General features: G+C 41.4%; 1 protein-coding gene across 2 annotated transcripts; it reads left to right on the top strand.

Moving 5' to 3' along the window:
* Window positions 1-3,034: 3,034 nt before the first annotated feature.
* Window positions 3,035-23,219, top strand: LOC139367875 (microfibril-associated glycoprotein 4-like). 2 transcript variants are annotated; one of them, XM_071106226.1, is made up of 6 exons: window positions 3,035-3,057; window positions 6,520-6,575; window positions 6,717-6,908; window positions 19,311-19,407; window positions 19,562-19,729; window positions 19,988-23,219. In XM_071106226.1, the coding sequence occupies exons 2-6, from the start codon at window positions 6,570-6,572 to the stop codon at window positions 20,236-20,238; spliced, it is 714 nt and encodes a 237-aa protein (XP_070962327.1). In that variant the 5' UTR covers window positions 3,035-3,057; window positions 6,520-6,569; the 3' UTR covers window positions 20,239-23,219. The 2 variants fall into 2 exon arrangements, with proteins under 2 accessions (XP_070962327.1, XP_070962326.1); XM_071106225.1 differs by lacking the exon at window positions 3,035-3,057 and adding an exon at window positions 4,629-5,217.
* Window positions 23,220-24,119: the final 900 nt, after the last annotated feature.

The following is a 24,119-nucleotide window of genomic DNA, read 5'->3' as shown; positions in this document are numbered from 1 at the left end:
AAGTTTTTGTCCGACGTTATGCTGGACCTGCACGAGCGTTTGGATTTGTGTACCTAAGCCCTAACAAAATAGCTACTTGGACATAAATAATGGACATTATCGAACAAATCAAGCATTTATTGTGGAACTAGGACTCCTGGGAGTGCATTCTGATGAAGATCATCAAAGGTAAGTGAATATTTATAATGTTATTTCTGATTTCTGTTGTCTCCAACATGGCGGATATATATATTTTTTTTTCTGAGCGCCGTCTCAGATTATTGCATGGTTTGCTTTTTCCGTAAAGTGTTTTTCAAATCTGACACAGCGGTTGCACTAAAGAACCCAACATGAAATGTAAAATGTATATGTAACAAAAACCTGTAAAAACAAACTAATGCAAAACTGATAATAAAGAACACAACATAATGCTGCGATACTCCCAGGTCACTTCCCTCCACCAGGGTCCATGTCACAGTACACCTGGACAGGTGTCAAAGTTGGGTAGATGGTGTAGACAGCCAGTCTCTGTCGAGGTGTTGGTGTAGATTTCGTCACAGCTCAGCTCCAGGTTGAGGTCACGACAGCCAAAAGTAACACAGCCATCACGTAAGAGAGAGAGGAGAGACAGAGTCCAGAGTTTGTAGAATCTCTCTGGACAATTTTTTATTTTATGTTTAACCTTTTTTTTTTTAACTAGTCAGTGATGAACAATCTCTTATTTACAATGACGACCTACCCCGGCCAAACCTGGACGACGCTGGGCCAATTGTGCACCACCCGATGGGATTCCCAATCACGTCCAGATGTGATACAGCCTGAATTTGAATCAGGGACTGTAGTGACACCTCTTGCACTGAGATGCAGTGCTTTAGACCGCTGTGAAACTCCGGGCCTATAGGGAACCTTTTAAACAATCACATATGAATATCATTGGCTGTTTGCCAGAATACCTGCAGTTGAAGTTGGAAGTTTACAAACACTTAGGTTGGAGTCATTAAAACTAGTTTTTCAACCACTCTACCAAATACTAATTGAGTGTATGTAAACTTTTGACCCACTGGGAATGTGATGAAATAAATATAAGCTGAAATAAATCATTCTCTCAACTATTATTCTGACATTTCACATTCTTAAAATAAAGTGGTGATCCTAACTGACCAAAGACGGGAATTTTTACTAGGATGAAATGTCAGGAATTGTGAAAAACTGAGTTTAAATGTATTTGACTAAGGTATATGTAAACTTCCTACTTCAACTGTATATCAAGTTGTACAGGTGAAGAGTCAGAATATTTTTCTCAGTGTCTGCATTATGTCTGCAAGTGATAATGTTTTCATTTAGTTTTTTTTAGGAAAGTATACCATCTCAGATCATAGTTGGTATCTGTTCCTTTAAAGCCTTCAACACCACAAAGACGAAATGGTTGAAAACTGCGGTGGTTTCTCCTATCTGACCAGAAAATCAGCCAACACTTTCTATTTAATTACAGACGGTTCTACATGTTCAAAGAGACACCGTAGTTTGACGCCCAGGAGTTGATTGCTTACACAGCGCCGCCATCCACGGCTTTTAGGCTTCATGTCTTCGCTGTCTGAGCTATTAAAGATATGTTGTTTGTGACACAGGTAGAACAACCTGCAAACAGTCATAGTGAAAGAGGTCAATCATAGGCACACCTGAATGAGTGGGGACATTTTGAGAAAACAGGTTATGTCTTATACTTGTAGGTCTACCAGGGAGGGCTGGGTAGTAAATTGGAACTGGCTGTACTAGTTGAACCTCAACTAGTAGTTTAACTCTAGTGGGACTAGTTGAACTTCAACTAGTAGTTTAACTCTAGAAGGACTAGTTGGACTTAAACTAGTAGTTTAACTCTAGAAGGACTAGTTGGACTTAAACTAGTAGTTTAACTCCAGTAGGACTAGATGGACTTAAACTAGTAGTTTAACTCTAGAAGGACTAGTTGAACTTAAACTAGTAGTTTAACTCCAGTAGGCCTAGTTGAACTTAAACTAGTAGTTTAACTCCAGTAGGCCTAGTTGAACTTGAACTCTAGTAGTTTAACTCCAGTAGGCCTAGTTGAACTTAAACTCTAGTAATTTAACTCTAGTAGGCCTAGTTGAACTTAAACTAGTAGTTTAACTCCAGTAGGCCTAGTTGAACTTGAACTCTAGTAGTTTAACTCTAGTAGGCCTAGATGAACTTAAACTAGTAGTTTAACTCTAGTAGGCCTAGTTGAACTTCAACTAGTAGTTTAACTCCAGTAGGCCTAGTTGAACTTCAACTAGTAGTTTAACTCTAGTAGGCCTAGTTGAACTTAAACTCTAGTAATTTAACTCTAGTAGGCCTAGTTGAACTTAAACTAGTAGTTTAACTCCAGTAGGCCTAGTTGAACTTGAACTCTAGTAGTTTAACTCTAGTAGGCCTAGTTGAACTTAAACTAGTAGTTTAACTCTAGTAGGCCTAGTTGAACTTGAACTCTAGTAGTTTAACTCTAGTAGGCCTAGTTGAACTTAAACTAGTAGTTTAACTCCAGTAGGCCTAGTTGAACTTGAACTCTAGTAGTTTAACTCTAGTAGGCCTAGTTGAACTTAAACTAGTAGTTTAACTCTAGTAGGCCTAGTTGAACTTGAACTCTAGTAGTTTAACTCTAGTAGGCCTAGTTGAACTTGAACTATAGTAGTTTAACTCTAGTAGAACTAGTTGAACTTAAACTAGTAGTTTAACTACAGTAGGCCTAGTTGAACTTAAACTAGTAGTTTAACTCCAGTAGGCCTAGTTGAACTTCAACTAGTAGTTTAACTCCAGTAGGCCTAGTTGAACTTGAACTCTAGTAGTTTAACTCCAGTAGGCCTAGTTGAACTTGAACTCTAGTAGTTGATCTCTAATAGTTAAATGGTGGTCAGACAAAGAGCCATGCCAGTAAGAGGAAGTACAAAGTACAAACATTCCCGTGGAGTGTCAATAATGGCTTGTCACCTGATCACCTGTCCTGGCAGAGGAAAATGTAGCTGAGGTTTAATCCAGAACTTTTGTTGCTGCAGAAATGGGCTGAGCCGTTGTAACTTCTCAAGGGTAATGTTATTGATCTGTGTGCGACTGTGATGTTATGTCTTTCAAAGCCTCCTGTAATGTTTGAAACCTTAAACACAAGGCCATTGTGTTCTGGAACTGTTGCTTGTATAAAATAACTGTTGTGTAAACAATATGATTGTATTATCACCTCTCTCTATATAAGGGACATGTAGCCATGTACTCTGGGAGCTCCTTCTCTGACTGTGATCTGAGAGGGATCTACCTTGCAGCTGCTTGGATAAAAATATCCACTATTACACAATACAATTAGTCTCTGCCTAATCTTTTGATAACATTTTTTACAACAACTTGTTGGATCAGATGTTGTCTCCCCCCCTCTTTTCTTCCTCCTTCAGTCCTGTTTATGTGGCTCAAGCAAAAACACCTTAATGATTGGTTGGCAATAAAAACACCTTAATGATTGGTTGGTAATAAAAACGCCTTAATGATTGGTTGGCAATAAAAACACCTTAATGATTGGTTGGCAATAAAAACACCTTAATGATTGGTTGGTAATAAAAACACCTTAATGATTGGTTGGTAATAAAAACACCTTAATGATTGGTTGGTAATAAAAACGCCTTAATGATTGGTTGGTAATAAAAACACCTTAATGATTGGTTGGTAAGAAAAACACCTTAATGATTGGTTGGTAATAAAAACACCTTAATGATTGGTTGGTAAGAAAAACACCTTAATGATTGGTTGGTAATAAAAACACCTTAATGATTGGTTGCTAATAAAAACACCTTAATGATTGGTTGGTAATAAAAACACCTTAACGATTGGTTGGCAATGAAAAACACCTTAATGATTGGTTTGCAATAGTACCTTCCACAATGTAGGCGATGGGTGCAGTTGGTGGGTCCATGTGTTGTCTGGGGTCGGCAGCAGTACCGCAAGACCAGAGTCCAGCAGTGTCAAAATACCATCTAAGTTCCTGGTTGGCATCTGTTCCTTTAGAGCTCAAACACACTGGACTTGAAAACAACCATTCTCTCAACCAGCTTCATGAGGTAGTCACCTGGAAGATGTCATCAAGGCAAAGGGTGGCTACTTTGAAGAATCTAAAATATATTTTGATTTGTTTAACACTTTTTTGGTTACTACATGATTCCATATGTGTTATTTCATAGCTTTGATGTCTTCACTATTATTCTACAATGTAGAAAATAGTACAAATAAAGAAAAACCCTGGAATGAGTAGGTGTGTCCAAACTATTGACTGGTACTGTAAATATAATATAATAATATAATAATATAATATAATATATATATATATATACATATATATATTTAAATGGACGCCACCAGGAGGCGTTTTTGTGACAGCTCCATTTCTGAAAATGTTCAGGGCCCCAAACTTTACAAGTGTACCAAGTTTAGGGAACATAATTTTCATATCGCCTGGACTATATGGAAAAACTATCTGTAACTATCTGTTATCATTGTCTACTGGGATTTTGACTAGTTGACCCAGAGTGAGTATGTTTAAAGGCACACTAATAATAGGATATTAAACTGATTATGGCTGGTAGGCCGAGTCTGGCATTAGTCATGCAAACAACTTACTCTGCTTATCTTATTCGGCGTAACGTCATAGTCAAAGTAAACACATGCTGATTAAAATACCCGGTGCTTGCATCAGCTTCCCTCTTTTGATCGAAAGTGAAGTGAGTTCCTGAAAAAAACTGAAATGATGCATTTTAGAAATAGTTTTTATATGTCCGAACTATGATCTCAAAGACTTCCCAAAAGACTTCACTGGTTGAATCAACGTTGTTTCCACGTAATGTCTACAAGCAAAATGATATGTTTTGACGTTGAACCAAAGTGGAAAACCGATTGTAATTGCAAAAAGTATTTTTTCACTCAACTTTGAACCTATATCCACTGACAGGGTGACATTTTTGGGTTGATTTCATATTGAATTCACGAAACCTGACAACTCAACCAAATGTAAATCAAACTAGACTTTGAACTGACGTCTGTGCCCAGTGGGATGTTTACAGACAAGAGTGATTCCAGGAATGATTAGTTATCTTTATTAAAGAGGCGTGTACCAGGTAATGTACTGAGTGTTGCAATGAGCTCTGGTTGTCTTTATAAAAGAGGTGTGCCTCTTCGTGGGGCAGACATCTTGCTCAGTCACTCATACAGGTAAGCTCATACACTCACTTATTTTCTTATTTCTTTCTGCTTCGGGATCGGGGAGCTAACTGTAGGCTAATGTGATTAGCATGAGGTTGAGCTAACTGTAGGCTAATGTGATTAGCATGAGGGTGAGCTAACTGTAGGCTAATGTGATTAGCATGAGGGTGAGCTAACTGTAGGCTAATGTGATTAGCATGAGGGTGAGCTAACTGTAGGCTAATGTGATTAGCATGAGGTTGAGCTAACTGTAGGCTAATGTGATTAGCATGAGGGTGAGCTAACTGTAGGCTAATGTGATTAGCATGAGGTTGAGCTAACTGTAGGCTAATGTGATTAGCATGAGGTTGAGCTAACTGTAGGCTAATGTGATTAGCATGAGGGTGAGCTAACTGTAGGCTAATGCGATTAGCATGAGGTTGAGCTAACTGTAGGCTAATGCGATTAGCATGAGGTTGAGCTAACTGTAGGCTAATGTGATTAGCATGAGGGTGAGCTAACTGTAGGCTAATGCGATTAGCATGAGGTTGAGCTAACTGTAGGCTAATGCGATTAGCATGAGGTTGAGCTAACTGTAGGCTAATGTGATTAGCATGAGGGTGAGCTAACTGTAGGCTAATGTGATTAGCATGAGGTTGAGCTAACTGTAGGCTAATGCGATTAGCATGAGGTTGAGCTAACTGTAGGCTAATGCGATTAGCATGAGGTTGAGCTAACTGTAGGCTAATGCGATTAGCATGAGGTTGTAAGTAACAAGTATATTTCCCAGAACATAGACATATCTGATATGCGACAATTTAGATTTTGGCCACTAGATGGCAGCAGTGTATGTGCAAAGTTCTACACTGATCCAATGAACCATTGCATTTCTGTTCGAAATGTTGTATCAAGACTGCCCAAATATGCCTAATTTGTTCATTAATAACTTTTCATGTTCAAAACTGTGCACTCTCCTCAAACAATAGCATGATATTATTTCACTGTAATAGCTACTGTAAATTAGACAGTGCAGTTAGATTAACAAGAATGTAAGATTTCTGCCAATATCAGATTTGTCTATGTCCTGGGAATTTTTCTTGTTACTTACAACCTCATGCTACCGGTCCAGTAGACTTATTTGTACCTAATGAACATGATACGATTGTTTTGCTCAGGGGAAAAGTAATTCTAGGGGGTCGGAAATGGGTGGTTTGATCCGATGGCACAACCTTAACTATTTAACCAATAGTAGCTTTGACCTGAAGAATACTGTTGTAAATATCCTTCACATCCATTCAACTTACTCTTTTTTTTTTGTCAACATTTTTTTAGTAAACTATACAAAAGTTTCCTTCAAAGGCAAACGGACATCTATCTCAACAATGATGGTAGGTGTTAATAAACCATTATTAGAATAAGCAGAAAACATTCGTAGACACTAATGTGAATATGAAATATGTATCTTTACTGAACCATCATTAGACAGTATTTACATTAAAACTGTTATATCCATCTACCCTGTTGTGCAGTTCAGCTTGATGCTGGTTCTGCTGGTCCCCGTGGCGGTACAGTCCTCTCTGCATCCAGTGGACTGTAACGAGGTGTACCAATCAGGTTCTGGACAGAATGGGGTTTACACTATTTATCCTGCAGGATCCACCTCACCTGTCCAGGTGTTCTGTGAGATGTCGATGGACAGTGCATTTTCAGGAAAGTGGACGGTCAGTATCCAATATTTCTACCAATATTTAAATACATGTATGTATTTACTTGTGTTTGTTCAATAACACTGTTAGCAATAGCTGTACGTTTGTACGGTAATTCTACTGTAAATTAACTTACTTACGATTACATTTACATTTATGACACAAACTGTTAAAAAAAGTACCAGTCATTTTACAGTAAGTTACTGGCTTTTGAGTTGCAGTAAAAATACAGTAATATGTTTTTACATTTAAACTGTATTTTTGTTCAGTAAATATACAACAACTAACTGTATTTTTACAGCTAAATGTAAGGTGTTATAGCTGTAAAATGACAGTATGCTGCTGTATTCAGAAATTGTTTTACATCCCTGTTAGTGAGCAGTTCTCCTTTGCCAAGATAATCCATCCATCTGACAGGTGTGGCATATCAAGAAGCTGATTAAACAGCACGATCTTTATACAAGTGCACCTTGTGCTGGGGACAATAAAAGGCCACTCAAAAATATGCAGTTTTGTCACAACACAATGCCACAGATATCTCAACTTTTGATGGAGCGCGCAATTGACATGCAGGAATGTCCTCCAGAGCTGTTGCCAGAGAATTGAATGTTAATTTCTCTACCATAAGCCGCCTCCAATGTAGTTTTAGAGAATTTGGCAGTACGGCCTCACAAACACGTGTATGGCGCCGTGGGCGAGCAGTTTGTTGATGCCAGCGTTGTGAACAGAGTGACCCATGGTGGTGGTGGGGTTATGGTATGGGTAGGCATACTCTATGGACAATGAACACAATTGCATTTCATCAATGGCGATTTGAATGCATAGAGATACAGTGATGAGATCCTGAGTCCCATCGTGAGGCCCATTTTTTTCAAGGCATCTGTGACCAACAGATGCATATCTGTATTCCCAGTCATGTTAAATCCATAGATTAGGACCTAATGAGTTAATTTCAATTGACTGATTTCCTTATATGAACTGTAACTAGGTAACATGTTCGAAATTGTTGCGTGTTGCGTATATATTTTTTTGCTCAGTATAAATGTAATATTTAATATAATTTTACTGTAATTGTACAGCAACTCAGTAGTCTGTAAATTCTTGAAATTTTACAGGATAACAATTACAGTAAAATGTAATACAATTATTTACTGTAGGCACACTTGGGACTCAACCTCACCTGGGTTTGGACTCATAACCTCTTGGTTGCCAGTGACCTGAATGTCTTGCTATGCAGGTAGATCTGCGGGCTTGACAAAGGTTTGTCCACAGATTTAATGGCAATAATACATTTCTGCACTGAGGTAAATAGCAGTGCTCAAGGAGTCCCCCGCCAGTACATCACCATCCATCTACATTTCAAAGTGCCAGGGAACAACATGGTACCCTAACAGAACCCTTATTTTTGGGAGTGTGTTGATATTCAGTGCCTTCGCAAAGTATTCAGACCCATTGACATTGTTTTGTTCGGTTACAGCCTTATTCTAAAATGGATTAAATAGGGGTTTTTTTTAAATTCCTTATCAATCTACACACCCCATAATGACAAAGCAAAAACATATATATTTAGTTTTACATTTTTTTTTTACATTGCTAATTTATTACAAATAATAACAGAAATATCACATTTACATAAGTATTCAGACTCTTCTTCTTTAGAATCAGTATTTGTATTTTTGCTGTTGTTTATGTATTTATTTGATATTTTTTAGGGGTATTATTGACTATTTGTATTAAGTGTTGGAGCTCTGGAGGGTGACGAGGTAATAACTTGGCTGGAACAGCTGGGGGGGTCCCTGAGGAGAGAACTGAGACCCTCTGGGATAGCTGGGGGGTCCCTGAGGAGAGAACTGAGACCCTCTGGGATAGCTGGGGGGTCCCTGAGGAGAGAACTGAGACCCTCTGGGATAGCTGGGGGGGTCCCTGAGGAGAGAACTGAGACCCTCTGGGATAGCTGGGGGGGTCCCTGAGGAGAGAACTGTGACCCTCTGGGATAGCTGGGGGGGTCCCTGAGGAGAGAACTGAGACCCTCTGGGATAGCATGTCTAGGGGGTAACAGACGCACAAATATCATACCCCCAAGACATGCTAACCTCTCACCATTACAATAACAGGGGATGTTAGCATTTTATATCATACCCCCAAGACATGCTAACCTCTCACCATTACAATAACAGGGGATGTTAGCATGTCTAGGGAGTAACAGACGCACAAACATCATACCCCCAAGACATGCTAACCTCTCACCATTACAATAACAGGGGATGTTAGCATTTTATATCATACCCCCAAGACATGCTAACCTCTCACCATTACAATAACAGGGGATGTTAGCATTTTATATCATAACCCCAAGACATGTTAACCTCTCACCATTACAATAACAGGGGATGTTAGCATGTCTTGGGGATATGATATTTGTGCGTCTGTTACGTTCTCACTCATCATTATTCAAATTACGGATGAACCTTAAATCACGGTAGAATCCACATTAATGTAGAAGTGTTACTTACAATAAAAGTGACTCCAAAAATGACACAATACATTACCAATAATTTATATTGGTCACAAAATAATCTGAAAAACACAACCAAAAACCAACACCAAATGCATCCAACAACGTGGTGACATCACAAGCGTGTTGAGAACTGAGACCCTCTGGGATAGCTGGGGGGGTCCCTGAGGAGAGAACTGAGACCCACTGACTTAGTCAACGGTTCTCAAACGACACAAGACCATAATGTGAGTCTTTCACAACACACTACTACACTACTACACTACTACTGGCCGTAGTCATATACAGAGAGCTCCAAAAGTATTGGGACACATTGTTTGTTGTTTTGGCTCTGTACTCCAGCACTTTGGATTGGAAATGACGCAATGACTATGAGGTTAAAGTGCAGGACTGTCAGCAAACAAACAAACAAACTGACCTGCTTAAGGTACGGCGTGGTCGTTGGAGCCCATTCCCTCAGCTCGCAGTCTGCCGGTGGCTATGCTAGCAGTGATTCCCCCTGACATTCTGACAGGATTTTTTTATTTTACCTTTATTTAACTAGGCAAGAACAAATTCTTATTTTCAATGACGGCCTAGGAACAGTGAACAAGTTAACTGCCTGTTCAGGGGCAGAACGACAGATTTGTACCTTGTCAGCTCGGGGGGTTTGAACTTGCAACCTTCCAGTTACTAGTCCAACGCTCTAACCACTAGGCTACCCTGCCGTCCCAGGATATACAGTGAGTTCCAAAAGTATTGGGACTGTGACCCATTTTTTTTGTTCTCTAGCACTTTGGATTGGAAATGATACAATGACAAAAGTGCAGGACTGTCAGCTTTAATTCAAGGGTATTTTCATCCATATCAGGTGAACCGTTTTACATAGTACCCCCCCCCCCCCCATTTCAGGGACCCAAAGGTTTTGGGATACATTCACTGAAATGTGTATTCAAGTAGTAAAACAGTAAGTATTCGCACCCATATTCCTAGTACACAATGACCTCAAACACGCTTGTGATGTCACCACGTTGTTGGATGCATTTGGTGTTGGTTTTTGGTTGTGTTTTTCAGATTATTTTGTGACCAATATAAATTATTGGTAATGTATTGTGTCATTTTTGGAGTCACTTTTATTGTAAGTAACACTTCTACATTAATGTGGATTCTACCGTGATTTAAGGTTCATCCGGAATTTGAATAATGATGAGTGAGAACGTAACAGACGCACAAATATCATATCCCCAAGACATGCTAACATCCCCTGTTATTGTAATGGTGAGAGGTTAGCATGTCTTGGGGGTATGATATAAAATGCTAACATCCCCTGTTATTGTAATGGTGAGAGGTTAGCATGTCTTGGGGGTATGATGTTTGTGCGTCTGTTACTCCCTAGACATGCTAACATCCCCTGTTATTGTAATGGTGAGAGGTTAGCATGTCTTGGGGGTATGATGTTTGTACGTCTGTTACTCCCTAGACATGCTAACATCCCCTGTTATTGTAATGGGGAGAGATTAGCATGTCTTGGGGGTATGATATTTGTGCGTGTTACCCCCTAGACATGCTAACATCCTCTGTTATTGTAATGGTGAGAGGTTAGCATGTCTTGGGGGTATGATATTTGTGCGTCTGTTACCCCCATCGGAGCAGCGAAGTGTCGTAGAGCAATGAATTCAGATTTCCTCCGTCTCGCAAAGATTGCGTCAGCATCCCCGTCATTTGAGGAAGTTCGACTGATTAAATATGTTTTTATAGGAACGTTAAAATAACTTTCACGTTACCCATTTACTGATGACAAAATGCATTTTAAACTTCAAGCACAATAAAAAAAGTGTCTATGACTTTAATACAATGATTTTATTGATAGAAGTGGGAAAAAAGGTGCTTGCGCATTGATAGGCACACAAACGACGGCATTAACGATAAGTGGGATATGACGATAAGTAATAAAATAAAGATGACTCTATTTCACACCGTAGCCTGTTGACGTGCACGCGCAGTTACGAAACCGCTAGAGTTTGCTTCATGCGGACGAGCAATATCTATCGGCTTAGTACAGATGAAGCCTGAGCTGGAATGTGAAGCTAACTGAAGCTGGCTAGCTTTAGAAAACCCTGACTAGATCTAGCTTCAATCCTAGTATATCCATCAGGTGACATAGCAGGATATTCAGGTCTCTGGTAACCAAGAGGTTTCCAGTCCAACTTCCAGGTGTGGTTGAGTCCCAAGTGTATTCCTAGTGAAGGAGTAGAGATTCTTCTGTCAAACTTATCCTGTAAAAATTACAATAACTTACGCATTGTCATCATTTACAAGCGTGTACTGTAATCAGAATACAGCAGCATACTGTCATTTTATATTAATTCAGATACAGAAAAAAATACAGTAAGTTGTTGTATATTTACTGTGTTTTTACTGCAACTTTTAGCTAAGTTCATAAATGTGTTCTTGGTAAAAAGACTGTGGCCAATCGCTACCATTAACACACCTGGTGGTGTAGCATAAAACTCAGGTCACTGGCAGCCAAGAGGTTATGAGTTCATATCCCACGAGAGGATGAGTCCAAAGTCATATCCCAAGAGAGGTTGAGTCCCAGGTCATCTGAATACAGCAGCATACGGTCACTTTACAGCAGTAATACCATTATTCAGCAGCAATAATACAGTTACTTGTTGTATTTTCACTTCAACCAGTAGCTGGTAGTGTAGCGTAAAATTACAGGATTGTTTTACAGTGTAGTTTTTCCTGACAAAACCAGCACCAGGACATAGACACAGTGTAGTTGAACCAGGACATAGACACAGTGTAGTTGAAGCAGGACATAGACACAGTGTAGTTGAACCAGGACATAGACACAGTGTAGTTGAACCAGGACATAGACACAGTGTAGTTGAAGCAGTACCAGGACATAGACACAGTGTAGTTGAACCAGGACATAGACACAGTGTAGTTGAACCAGGACATAGACACAGTGTAGTTGAACCAGGACATAGACACAGTGTAGTTGAACCAGGACATGGACACAGTGTAGTTGAACCAGGACATAGACACAGTGTAGTTGAACCAGTACCAGACCATAGACACAGTGTAGTTGAAGCAGTACCAGGACATAGACACAGTGTAGTTGAACCAGGATATAGACACAGTGTAGTTGAACCAGGACATAGACACAGTGTAGTTGAACCAGGACATAGACAGAGTGTAGTTGAAGCAGTACCAGGACATAGACACAGTGTAGTTGAACCAGGACATAGACACAGTGTAGTCGAACCAGGACATAGACACAGTGTAGTTGAACCAGTACCAGGACATAGACACAGTGTAGTTGAACCAGGACATAGACACAGTGTAGTTGAACCAGGACATAGACACAGTGTAGTTGAACCAGGACATAGACACAGTGTAGTTGAACCAGGACATAGACACAGTGTAGTTGAACCAGGACATGGACCATAGACACAGTGTAGTTGAACCAGGACATAGACACAGTGTAGTTGAACCAGGACATAGACCAGACCACTGTGTAGTTGAACCAGGACATAGACACAGTGTAGTTGAACCAGGACATAGACACAGTGTAGTTGAACCAGGACATAGACACAGTGTAGTTGAACCAGGACATAGACACAGTGTAGTTGAACCAGGACATAGACACAGTGTAGTTGAACCAGGACATAGACACAGTGTAGTTGAACCAGGACATAGACCAGACCACTGTATAGTTGAACCAGGACATAGACACAGTGTAGTTGAACCTGGACATAGACACAGTGTAGTTGAACCAGGACATAGACACAGTGTAGTTGAACCAGGACATAGACCAGACCACTGTGTAGTTGAACCAGGACATAGACACAGTGTAGTTGAACCAGGACATAGACACAGTGTAGTTGAACCAGGACATAGACACAGTGTAGTTGAACCAGGACATAGACACAGTGTAGTTGAACCAGGACATAGACACAGTGTAGTTGAACCAGGACATAGACACAGTGTAGTTGAACCAGGACATAGACACAGTGTAGTTGAACCAGGACATAGACACAGTGTAGTTGAACCAGGACATAGACACAGTGTAGTTGAACCAGGACATAGACCAGACCACAGTGTAGTTGAACCAGGACATAGACCAGACCACAGTGTAGTTGAACCAGGACATAGACACAGTGTAGTTGAACCAGGACATAGACACAGTGTAGTTGAACCAGGACATAGACACAGTGTAGTTGAAGCAGGACATAGACACAGTGTAGTTGAACCAGGACATAGACACAGTGTAGTTGAACCAGGACATAGACACAGTGTAGTTGAACCAGGACATAGACACAGTGTAGTTGAAGCAGGACATAGACACAGTGTAGTTGAACCAGGACATAGACACAGTGTAGTTGAAGCAGTACCAGGACATAGACACAGTGTAGTTGAACCAGGACATAGACACAGTGTAGTTGCACCAGGACATAGACACAGTGTAGTTGAACCAGGACATAGACACAGTGTAGTTGAACCAGGACATAGACACAGTGTAGTTGAACCAGGACATGGACACAGTGTAGTTGAACCAGGACATAGACACAGTGTAGTTGAACCAGTACCAGACCATAGACACAGTGTAGTTGAAGCAGTACCAGGACATAGACACAGTGTAGTTGAACCAGGATATAGACACAGTGTAGTTGAACCAGGACATAGACACAGTGTAGTTGAACCAGGACATAGACAGAGTGTAGTTGAAGCAGTACCAGGACATAGACACAGTGTAGTTGAACCAGGACATAGACACAGTGTAGTCGAACCAGGACATAGACACAGTGTAGTTGAACCAGTACCAGGACATAGACACAGTGTAGTTGAACCAGGACATAGACACAGTGTAGTTGAACCAGGACATAGACACAGTGTAGTTGAACCAGGACATAGACACAGTGTAGTTGAACCAGGACATAGACACAGTGTAGTTGAACCAGGACATAGACACAGTGTAGTTGAACCAGGACATGGACACAGTGTAGTTGAACCAGGACATAGACACAGTGTAGTTGAACCAGTACCAGACCATAGACACAGTGTAGTTGAAGCAGTACCAGGACATAGACACAGTGTAGTTGAACCAGGACATAGACACAGTGTAGTTGAAGCAGTACCAGGACATAGACACAGTGTAGTTGAACCAGGACATAGACACAGTGTAGTCGAACCAGGACATAGACACAGTGTAGTTGAACCAGTACCAGGACATAGACACAGTGTAGTTGAACCAGGACATAGACACAGTGTAGTTGAACCAGGACATAGACACAGTGTAGTTGAACCAGGACATAGACACAGTGTAGTTGAACCAGGACATAGACACAGTGTAGTTGAAGCAGTACCAGGACATAGACACAGTGTAGTTGAACCAGGACATAGACACAGTGTAGCTGAACCAGGACATAGACACAGTGTAGTTGAACCAGGACATAGACACAGTGTAGTTGAACCAGGACATAGACACAGTGTAGTTGAACCAGGACATAGACACAGTGTAGTTGAAGCAGTACCAGGACATAGACACAGTGTAGTTGAACCAGGACATAGACACAGTGTAGTTGAACCAGGACATAGACACAGTGTAGTTGAACCAGGACATAGACACAGTGTAGTTGAACCAGGACATAGACACAGTGTAGTTGAACCAGGACATAGACACAGTGTAGTTGAACCAGGACATAGACACAGTGTAGTTGAACCAGGACATAGACACAGTGTAGTTGAACCAGGACATAGACCAGACCACTGTGTAGTTGAACCAGGACATAGACACAGTGTAGTTGAACCAGGACATAGACACAGTGTAGTTGAACCAGGACATAGACACAGTGTAGTTGAACCAGGACATAGACACAGTGTAGTTGAACCAGGACATAGACACAGTGTAGTTGAAGCAGTACCAGGACATAGACACAGTGTAGTTGAACCAGGACATAGACACAGTGTAGTTGAACCAGGACATAGACACAGTGTAGTTGAACCAGGACATAGACACAGTGTAGTTGAACCAGGACATAGACCATAGACACAGTGTAGTTGAACCAGGACATAGACACAGTGTAGTTGAACCAGGACATAGACCAGACCACTGTGTAGTTGAACCAGGACATAGACACTGTGTAGTTGAACCAGGACATAGACACAGTGTAGTTGAACCAGGACATAGACACAGTGTAGTTGAACCAGGACATAGACACAGTGTAGTTGAACCAGGACATAGACACAGTGTAGTTGAACCAGGACATAGACACAGTGTAGTTGAACCAGGACATAGACACAGTGTAGTTGAACCAGGACATAGACACAGTGTAGTTGAACCAGGACATAGACACAGTGTAGTTGAACCAGGACATAGACACAGTGTAGTTGAACCAGGACATAGACACAGTGTAGTTGAACCAGGACATAGACCAGACCACTGTATAGTTGAACCAGGACATAGACACAGTGTAGTTGAACCTGGACATAGACACAGTGTAGTTGAACCAGGACATAGACACAGTGTAGTTGAACCAGGACATAGACCAGACCACTGTGTAGTTGAACCAGTACATAGACACAGTGTAGTTGAACCAGGACATAGACACAGTGTAGTTGAACCAGGACATAGACACAGTGTAGTTGAACCAGGACATAGATACAGTGTAGTTGAACCAGGACATAGACACAGTGTAGTTGAACCAGGACATAGACACAGTGTAGTTGAACCAGGACATAGACACAGTGTAGTTGAACCAGGACATAGACACAGTGTAGTTGAACCAGGACATAGACACAGTGTAGTTGAACCAGGACATAGACACAGTGTAGTTGAACCAGGACATAGACCAGACCACAGTGTAGTTGAACCAGGACATAGACCAGACCACAGTGTAGTTGAACCAGGACATAGACACAGTGTAGTTGAACCAGGACATAGACACAGTGTAGTTGAACCAGGACATAGACACAGTGTAGTTGAAGCAGGACATAGACACAGTGTAGTTGAACCAGGACATAGACACAGTGTAGTTGAACCAGGACATAGACACAGTGTAGTTGAAGCAGGACATAGACACAGTGTAGTTGAACCAGGACATAGACACAGTGTAGTTGAAGCAGTACCAGGACATAGACACAGTGTAGTTGAACCAGGACATAGACACAGTGTAGTTGCACCAGGACATAGACACAGTGTAGTTGAACCAGGACATAGACACAGTGTAGTTGAACCAGGACATAGACACAGTGTAGTTGAACCAGGACATGGACACAGTGTAGTTGAACCAGGACATAGACACAGTGTAGTTGAACCAGTACCAGACCATAGACACAGTGTAGTTGAAGCAGTACCAGGACATAGACACAGTGTAGTTGAACCAGGATATAGACACAGTGTAGTTGAACCAGGACATAGACACAGTGTAGTTGAACCAGGACATAGACAGAGTGTAGTTGAAGCAGTACCAGGACATAGACACAGTGTAGTTGAACCAGGACATAGACACAGTGTAGTCGAACCAGGACATAGACACAGTGTAGTTGAACCAGTACCAGGACATAGACACAGTGTAGTTGAACCAGGACATAGACACAGTGTAGTTGAACCAGGACATAGACACAGTGTAGTTGAACCAGGACATAGACACAGTGTAGTTGAACCAGGACATAGACACAGTGTAGTTGAACCAGGACATAGACACAGTGTAGTTGAACCAGGACATGGACACAGTGTAGTTGAACCAGGACATAGACACAGTGTAGTTGAACCAGTACCAGACCATAGACACAGTGTAGTTGAAGCAGTACCAGGACATAGACACAGTGTAGTTGAACCAGGACATAGACACAGTGTAGTTGAAGCAGTACCAGGACATAGACACAGTGTAGTTGAACCAGGACATAGACACAGTGTAGTCGAACCAGGACATAGACACAGTGTAGTTGAACCAGTACCAGGACATAGACACAGTGTAGTTGAACCAGGACATAGACACAGTGTAGTTGAACCAGGACATAGACACAGTGTAGTTGAACCAGGACATAGACACAGTGTAGTTGAACCAGGACATAGACACAGTGTAGTTGAAGCAGTACCAGGACATAGACACAGTGTAGTTGAACCAGGACATAGACACAGTGTAGCTGAACCAGGACATAGACACAGTGTAGTTGAACCAGGACATAGACACAGTGTAGTTGAACCAGGACATAGACACAGTGTAGTTGAACCAGGACATAGACACAGTGTAGTTGAAGCAGTACCAGGACATAGACACAGTGTAGTTGAACCAGGACATAGACACAGTGTAGTTGAACCAGGACATAGACCAGACCACTGTGTTGTTGAACCAGGACATAGACACAGTGTAGTTGAACCAGGACATAGACACAGTGTAGTTGAACCAGGACATAGACACAGTGTAGTTGAACCAGGACATAGACACAGTGTAGTTGAACCAGGACATAGACACAGTGTAGTTGAACCAGGACATAGACCAGACCACTGTGTAGTTGAACCAGGACATAGACACAGTGTAGTTGAACCAGGACATAGACACAGTGTAGTTGAACCAGGACATAGACACAGTGTAGTTGAACCAGGACATAGACACAGTGTAGTTGAACCAGGACATAGACACAGTGTAGTTGAAGCAGTACCAGGACATAGACACAGTGTAGTTGAACCAGGACATAGACACAGTGTAGTTGAACCAGGACATAGACACAGTGTAGTTGAACCAGGACATAGACACAGTGTAGTTGAACCAGGACATAGACACAGTGTAGTTGAACCAGGACATAGACCATAGACACAGTGTAGTTGAACCAGGACATAGACACAGTGTAGTTGAACCAGGACATAGACCAGACCACTGTGTAGTTGAACCAGGACATAGACACTGTGTAGTTGAACCAGGACATAGACACAGTGTAGTTGAACCAGGACATAGACACAGTGTAGTTGAACCAGGACATAGACACAGTGTAGTTGAACCAGGACATAGACACAGTGTAGTTGAACCAGGACATAGACACAGTGTAGTTGAACCAGGACATAGACACAGTGTAGTTGAACCAGGACATAGACACAGTGTAGTTGAACCAGGACATAGACACAGTGTAGTTGAACCAGGACATAGACACATTGTAGATGAACCAGGACATAGACACAGTGTAGTTGAACCAGGACATAGACCAGACCACAGTGTAGTTGAACCAGGACATAGACCAGACCACAGTGTAGTTGAACCAGGACATAGACACAGTGTAGTTGAACCAGGACATAGACACAGTGTAGTTGAACCAGGACATAGACACAGTGTAGTTGAAGCAGGACATAGACACAGTGTAGTTGAACCAGGACATAGACACAGTGTAGTTGAACCAGGACATAGACACAGTGTAGTTGAACCAGGACATAGACACAGTGTAGTTGAAGCAGGACATAGACCAGACCACAGTGTAGTTGAACCAGGACATAGACACAGTGTAGTTGAACCAGGACATAGACACAGTGTAGTTGAACCAGGACATAGACACAGTGTAGTTGAAGCAGGACATAGACACAGTGTAGTTGAACCAGGACATAGACACAGTGTAGTTGAACCAGGACATAGACACAGTGTAGTTGAACCAGGACATAGACACAGTGTAGTTGAAGCAGGACATAGACACAGTGTAGTTGAACCAGGACATAGACACAGTGTAGTTGAACCAGGACATAGACACAGTGTAGTTGAACCAGGACATAGACACAGTGTAGTTGAACCAGGACATAGACACAGTGTAGTTGAACCAGGACATAGACCAGACCACAGTGTTGTTCACGTGTTCTCTTTTTCTTCCTTCTTTACACATAAGATCTGTTTTCCAGTCAATAAATTAAACAATATCTCTCTCTTAATCAGGTGATTCAGAACAGACAGGATGGATCAGTGAACTTCCACAGGAAGTGGAATGAGTACAAGAGTGGGTTTGGGAGCGCAGCTGGAGAGTACTGGCTGGGTAAGAACTGATTAAATGTCTAGCCTCCGGAACATTCTCCTCTTAGAACCCTGTTCGGCAAATGAGCTCATCCTGTTTGTCCTAATGCATGTAAGTTCATTTGTCGTTGTATTCCAACAACACGGTGTGCTTCTATGCTGGTACTATTCTCCAGGACTGGAGACGATGCATCTCCTGACTATGAAAAAGACCTATGAGCTGAGGGTGGACATGGAGGACTTTGAGGGGAATGAGGTCTATGCTCAGTACTCCACCTTCTCTGTTGGACCAGAGGCTGAAGGGTACCCGCTAAAACTGGGTTCATTCAAAGATGGAGGAGCAGGTGGGTGACAACTTATATTGTCCAAAAAAAAAACAATTCTAAGAAAAAGTTCCAAGAATATAGCACCAGACAATAGTACCAGAAACAAATTCTGAAGAAAAACAGTCCAAGAAAATCTGTCATTAAGGGTTCGTAACTGAAGATTTGCCAGTGGAAGTATTATCATTAGGTTATCAAGTGTGGCTTTCCTTGTGTTGCTGGGCTGTGTACGTATTCTATGACATCACAGTGGTCAGAAATCTCTGTTCTTATCCTCAGGAGATTCTATGACTGATCACAGTGGTCAGAAATTTACAACGTTAGATAAGGATCAGGACCTTAATGACAGCAACTGTGGCCAGATATACTACGGTGGATTTTGGTACAACAACTGCCATTGGACTAATCCCAATGGGATATACGCGTGGGGGGAGTCTGCCTACGGTGTTGGCATCAACTGGAGAACATGGAAAGGCTTCACATACTCCCTGAAAAGAATGACCATGAAGATCAGACCAGTCACTGGATAGAAGGGAAACACCTTAACTGTTAATTAAGCATCTCTATTTTCTAACAACATTTCTAAATCAACATTTTTAATAACAATGATTGCCATACAAAACATTTTCCCCACCACTTGCACACATTACGTTTACCTGGGAGGGGGTGTCTTTATTTCTAAGTAAAGTTTGTGTTTGGGTCTTCGGGGGGTATCAGTGGGTGCTGCTTTGCCATAGCAACAGAAACCTGACTGCAGTGGGGATGATGTGACTCCTACCCATCCTCTAACTCTCTCTGTTTCCTACCCTAACCCACAGTATCTCTGTGTCATACCCTAACCAACTGTCTGTTTCCTACCCTAACTCCCTGTCTATCTGTTTCATACCCTAACCCACTGTCTGTCTGTTTCATACCCTAACCCACAGTCTGTCTGTTTCATACCCTAATCAACTGTCTGTTTCCTACCCTAACTCACTGTCTATCTGTTTCATACCCTAACCAACTGTCTGTTTCATACCCTAACCCATGGTCTCTCTGTTTCTTACCCTAACCCACTGTCTGTCTGTTTCATACCCTAACACACGGTCTCTCTGTTTCCTACCCTAACCCACTGTCTGTCTGTTTTATACCCTAACCCACTGTCTGTCTGTTTCCTACCCTAACCCACTGTCTGTTTCCTACCCTAACCAACTGTCTGTTACCTACCCTAACCAACTGTCTGTTTCCTACCCTAACCAACTGTCTGTTTCATACCATAACCAACTGTCTGTTACCTACCCTAACCAACTGTCTGTTTCCTACCCTAACCAACTGTCTGTTTCATACCATAACCAACTGTCTGTTTCCTACCCTAACCCACTGTCTGTCTGTTTCCTACCCTAACCCACTGTCTGTCTGTTTCCTACCCTAACCAACTGTCTGTTACCTACCCTAACCAACTGTCTGTTTCCTACCCTAACCAACTGTCTGTTTCATACCCTAACCAACTGTCTGTTTCCTACCCTAACCCACTGTCTGCCTGTTTCCTACCCTAACCCACTGTCTGTCTGTTTCCTACCCTAACCCACTGTCTGTTACCTACCCTAACCAACTGTCTGTTTCCTACCCTAACCAACTGTCTGTTTCATACCATAACCAACTGTCTGTTACCTACCCTAACCAACTGTCTGTTCCTACCCTAACCAACTGTCTGTTACCTACCCTAACCAACTGTCTGTTACCTACCCTAACACACTGTCTGTTACCTACCCTAACCAACTCTCTGTTTCCTACCCTAACCAACTCTCTGTTTCCTACCCTAACCCACTGTCTGTTTCCTACCCTAACCAACTCTCTGTTTCCTACCCTAACCAACTCTCTGTTTCCTACCCTAACCCACTGTCTGTTTCCTACCCTAACCAACTCTCTGTTTCCTACCCTAACCCACTGTCTGTTTCCTACCCTAACCAACTCTCTGTTTCCTACCCTAACCAACTCTCTGTTTCCTACCCTAACCAACTCTCTGTTTCCTACCCTAACCCACTGTCTGTTACCTACCCTAACCAACTCTCTGTTTCCTACCCTAACCCACTGTCTGTTTCCTACCCTAACCAACTCTCTGTTTCCTACCCTAACCCAGTCACTGCTCATCCATATATTTTATACTTATATATTCTCATTCCATTCCTTTACTAGATAGTGTGTATTAGGTTTTGTTGTGGAGTTGTTAGATATTAGGTTGTGTTGTGGAGTTGTTAGATAATAGGTTGTGTTGTGGAGTTGTTAGATATTAGGTTGTGTTGTGGAGTTGTTAGATATTAGGTTGTGTTGTGGAGTTGTTAGATATTAGGTTGTGTTGTGGAGTTGTTAGATATTAGGTTGTGTTGTGGAGTTGTTAGATATTAGGTTGTGTTGTGGAGTTGTCAGATATTAGGTTGTGTTGTGGAGTTGTTAGATATTAGGTTGTGTTGTGGAGTTGTTAGATATTAGGTTGTGTTGTGGAGTTGTTAGATATTAGGTTGTGTTGTGGAGTTGTTAGATATTAGGTTGTGTTGTGGAGTTGTCAGATATTAGGTTGTGTTGTGGAGTTGTTAGATATTAGGTTGTGTTGTGGAGTTGTTAGATATTAGGTTGTGTTGTGGAGTTGTCAGATATTAGGTTGTGTTGTGGAGTTGTCAGATATTAGGTTGTGTTGTGGAGTTGTTAGATATTAGGTTGTGTTGTGGAGTTGTTAGATATTAGGTTGTGTTGTGGAGTTGTTAGATATTACCTGTTAGATCCTGCTGCACTGTTGGATCTAGAAACAAACATTTCACTACACTCACAATAACATCTACTAACCCTAACCATAACCATGTGTATGTGACCAATAACATCTACTAACCATGTGTATATGACCAATAACATCTGCTAACCATGTGTATGTGACCAATGACATCTGCTAACCATGTGTATGTGACCAATAACATCTGCTAACCATGTGTATGTGACCAGTAACATCTGATAACCATGTGTATATGACCAGTAACATCTGATAACCATGTGTATGTGGCCAGTAACATCTGATAACCGTGTGTATGTGACCAGTAACATCTGATAACCATGTGTATGTGGCCAGTAACATCTGATAACCATGTGTATGTGGCCAGTAACATCTGCTAACCGTGTGTATGTGACCAGTAACATCTGATAACCATGTGTATGTGGCCAGTAACATCTGCTAACCGTGTGTATGTGACCAGTAACATCTGATAACCATGTGTATGTGACCAGTAACATCTGATAACCATGTGTATATGACCAATAACATCTGCTAACCATGTGTATGTGACCAATAACATCTGCTAACCATGTGTATAGAACCAATAACATCTGCTAACCATGTGTATAGAACAAATAACATCTGATAACCTATATACAGTTGTATATAGTCAACATTTCACTCTTCTTAAATAATTCTCTATTTCTTCTCAAATCAGTTTAAAATGAAAAACATTCCAGACTTTGTTTTGTTATTAGAGTTTCAACATTGCGGAACCAACTGTATTTTTGTAAATTTCAGTTTACTATTTTTATTTAGAAAATAAAGACGAATGGACTAAATTATTGCCACCCCAGAGCTAGTACTTGGTTGCCAAGGTAACTGCTGACAAACACTTCTGGGAGCCGTCAATGAGCTTCTTACACCTTTCTACAGTCAATTTGGTCCACTCTTTTATTTATTTTATTTTACCTTTATTTAACTAGGCAAGTCAGTTAAGAACAAATTCTTATTTTCAATGACGGCCTAGGAACAGTGGGTTAACTGCCTGTTCAGGGGCAGAACGACAGATTTGTACCTTGTCGGCTCGGGGGTTTGAACTTGCAACCTTCCGGTTACTAGTCCAACGCTCTAACCACTAGGCTACCCTGCCGCCCCTCTTCAGTGGTAACCTCTTCAAATTCTTCAAAGTTTGAGGGGTGTCCTTCACCAACTGCCGTTTTCAGATCTCACCATAGGTTCTGGTCGGAACAGAACAGTCCAAGTGTCCTTCTTTGAAAACCATTCCAGGGTGATTTTTTGATGTGTGTTTGAGGTCGTTGTCCTCCTGGGAAGACACCTCCAACCTTCAATGGAGACTTAGTTTTTTTGGACACTGGGGTTGTCCAAACCCCTGATAATCGGCTGATATTTGTGATGCTTTGGGCACGTTCAAGGCCCCCTCCAGTACTAGAGGCAGCAAAACAACTCAACAGCGTTAGCAACCCCCCCCCCCCCCCCATGTTTGACTGTAGGGAAGGTGTTCTTTTCAATAGTCTAAATGCTTATTTTTGGTGATCTGGAATCACAGTGTTGATCTGTATTGCCAAAAATATCTACTTTTGTTTCATTGGTCCACAGAATATTTTCCCAGAATTTAGTTTTTTTTTTTTTCAATCAGGCTTTCTTATG

Source organism: Oncorhynchus clarkii, chromosome 16 (genome assembly GCF_045791955.1).
Source record: "Oncorhynchus clarkii lewisi isolate Uvic-CL-2024 chromosome 16, UVic_Ocla_1.0, whole genome shotgun sequence".
In the NCBI taxonomy this organism is placed as follows: Eukaryota; Metazoa; Chordata; class Actinopteri; order Salmoniformes; family Salmonidae; genus Oncorhynchus; species Oncorhynchus clarkii.
The sequence above is the reverse complement of the archived record's forward strand: the minus strand, read 5'-3'. Positions and strand labels throughout refer to the sequence as shown.

Bases quoted from the DNA above. Each gene is read 5' to 3' on its own strand.
- LOC139367875 (XM_071106226.1), top strand. The intron at 19,408-19,561 runs GTAAGAACTGAT...ACTATTCTCCAG, and splicing joins AGCTGGAGAGTACTGGCTGG to GACTGGAGACGATGCATCTC. The intron at 19,730-19,987 runs GTGGGTGACAAC...TCTTATCCTCAG, and splicing joins ATTCAAAGATGGAGGAGCAG to GAGATTCTATGACTGATCAC.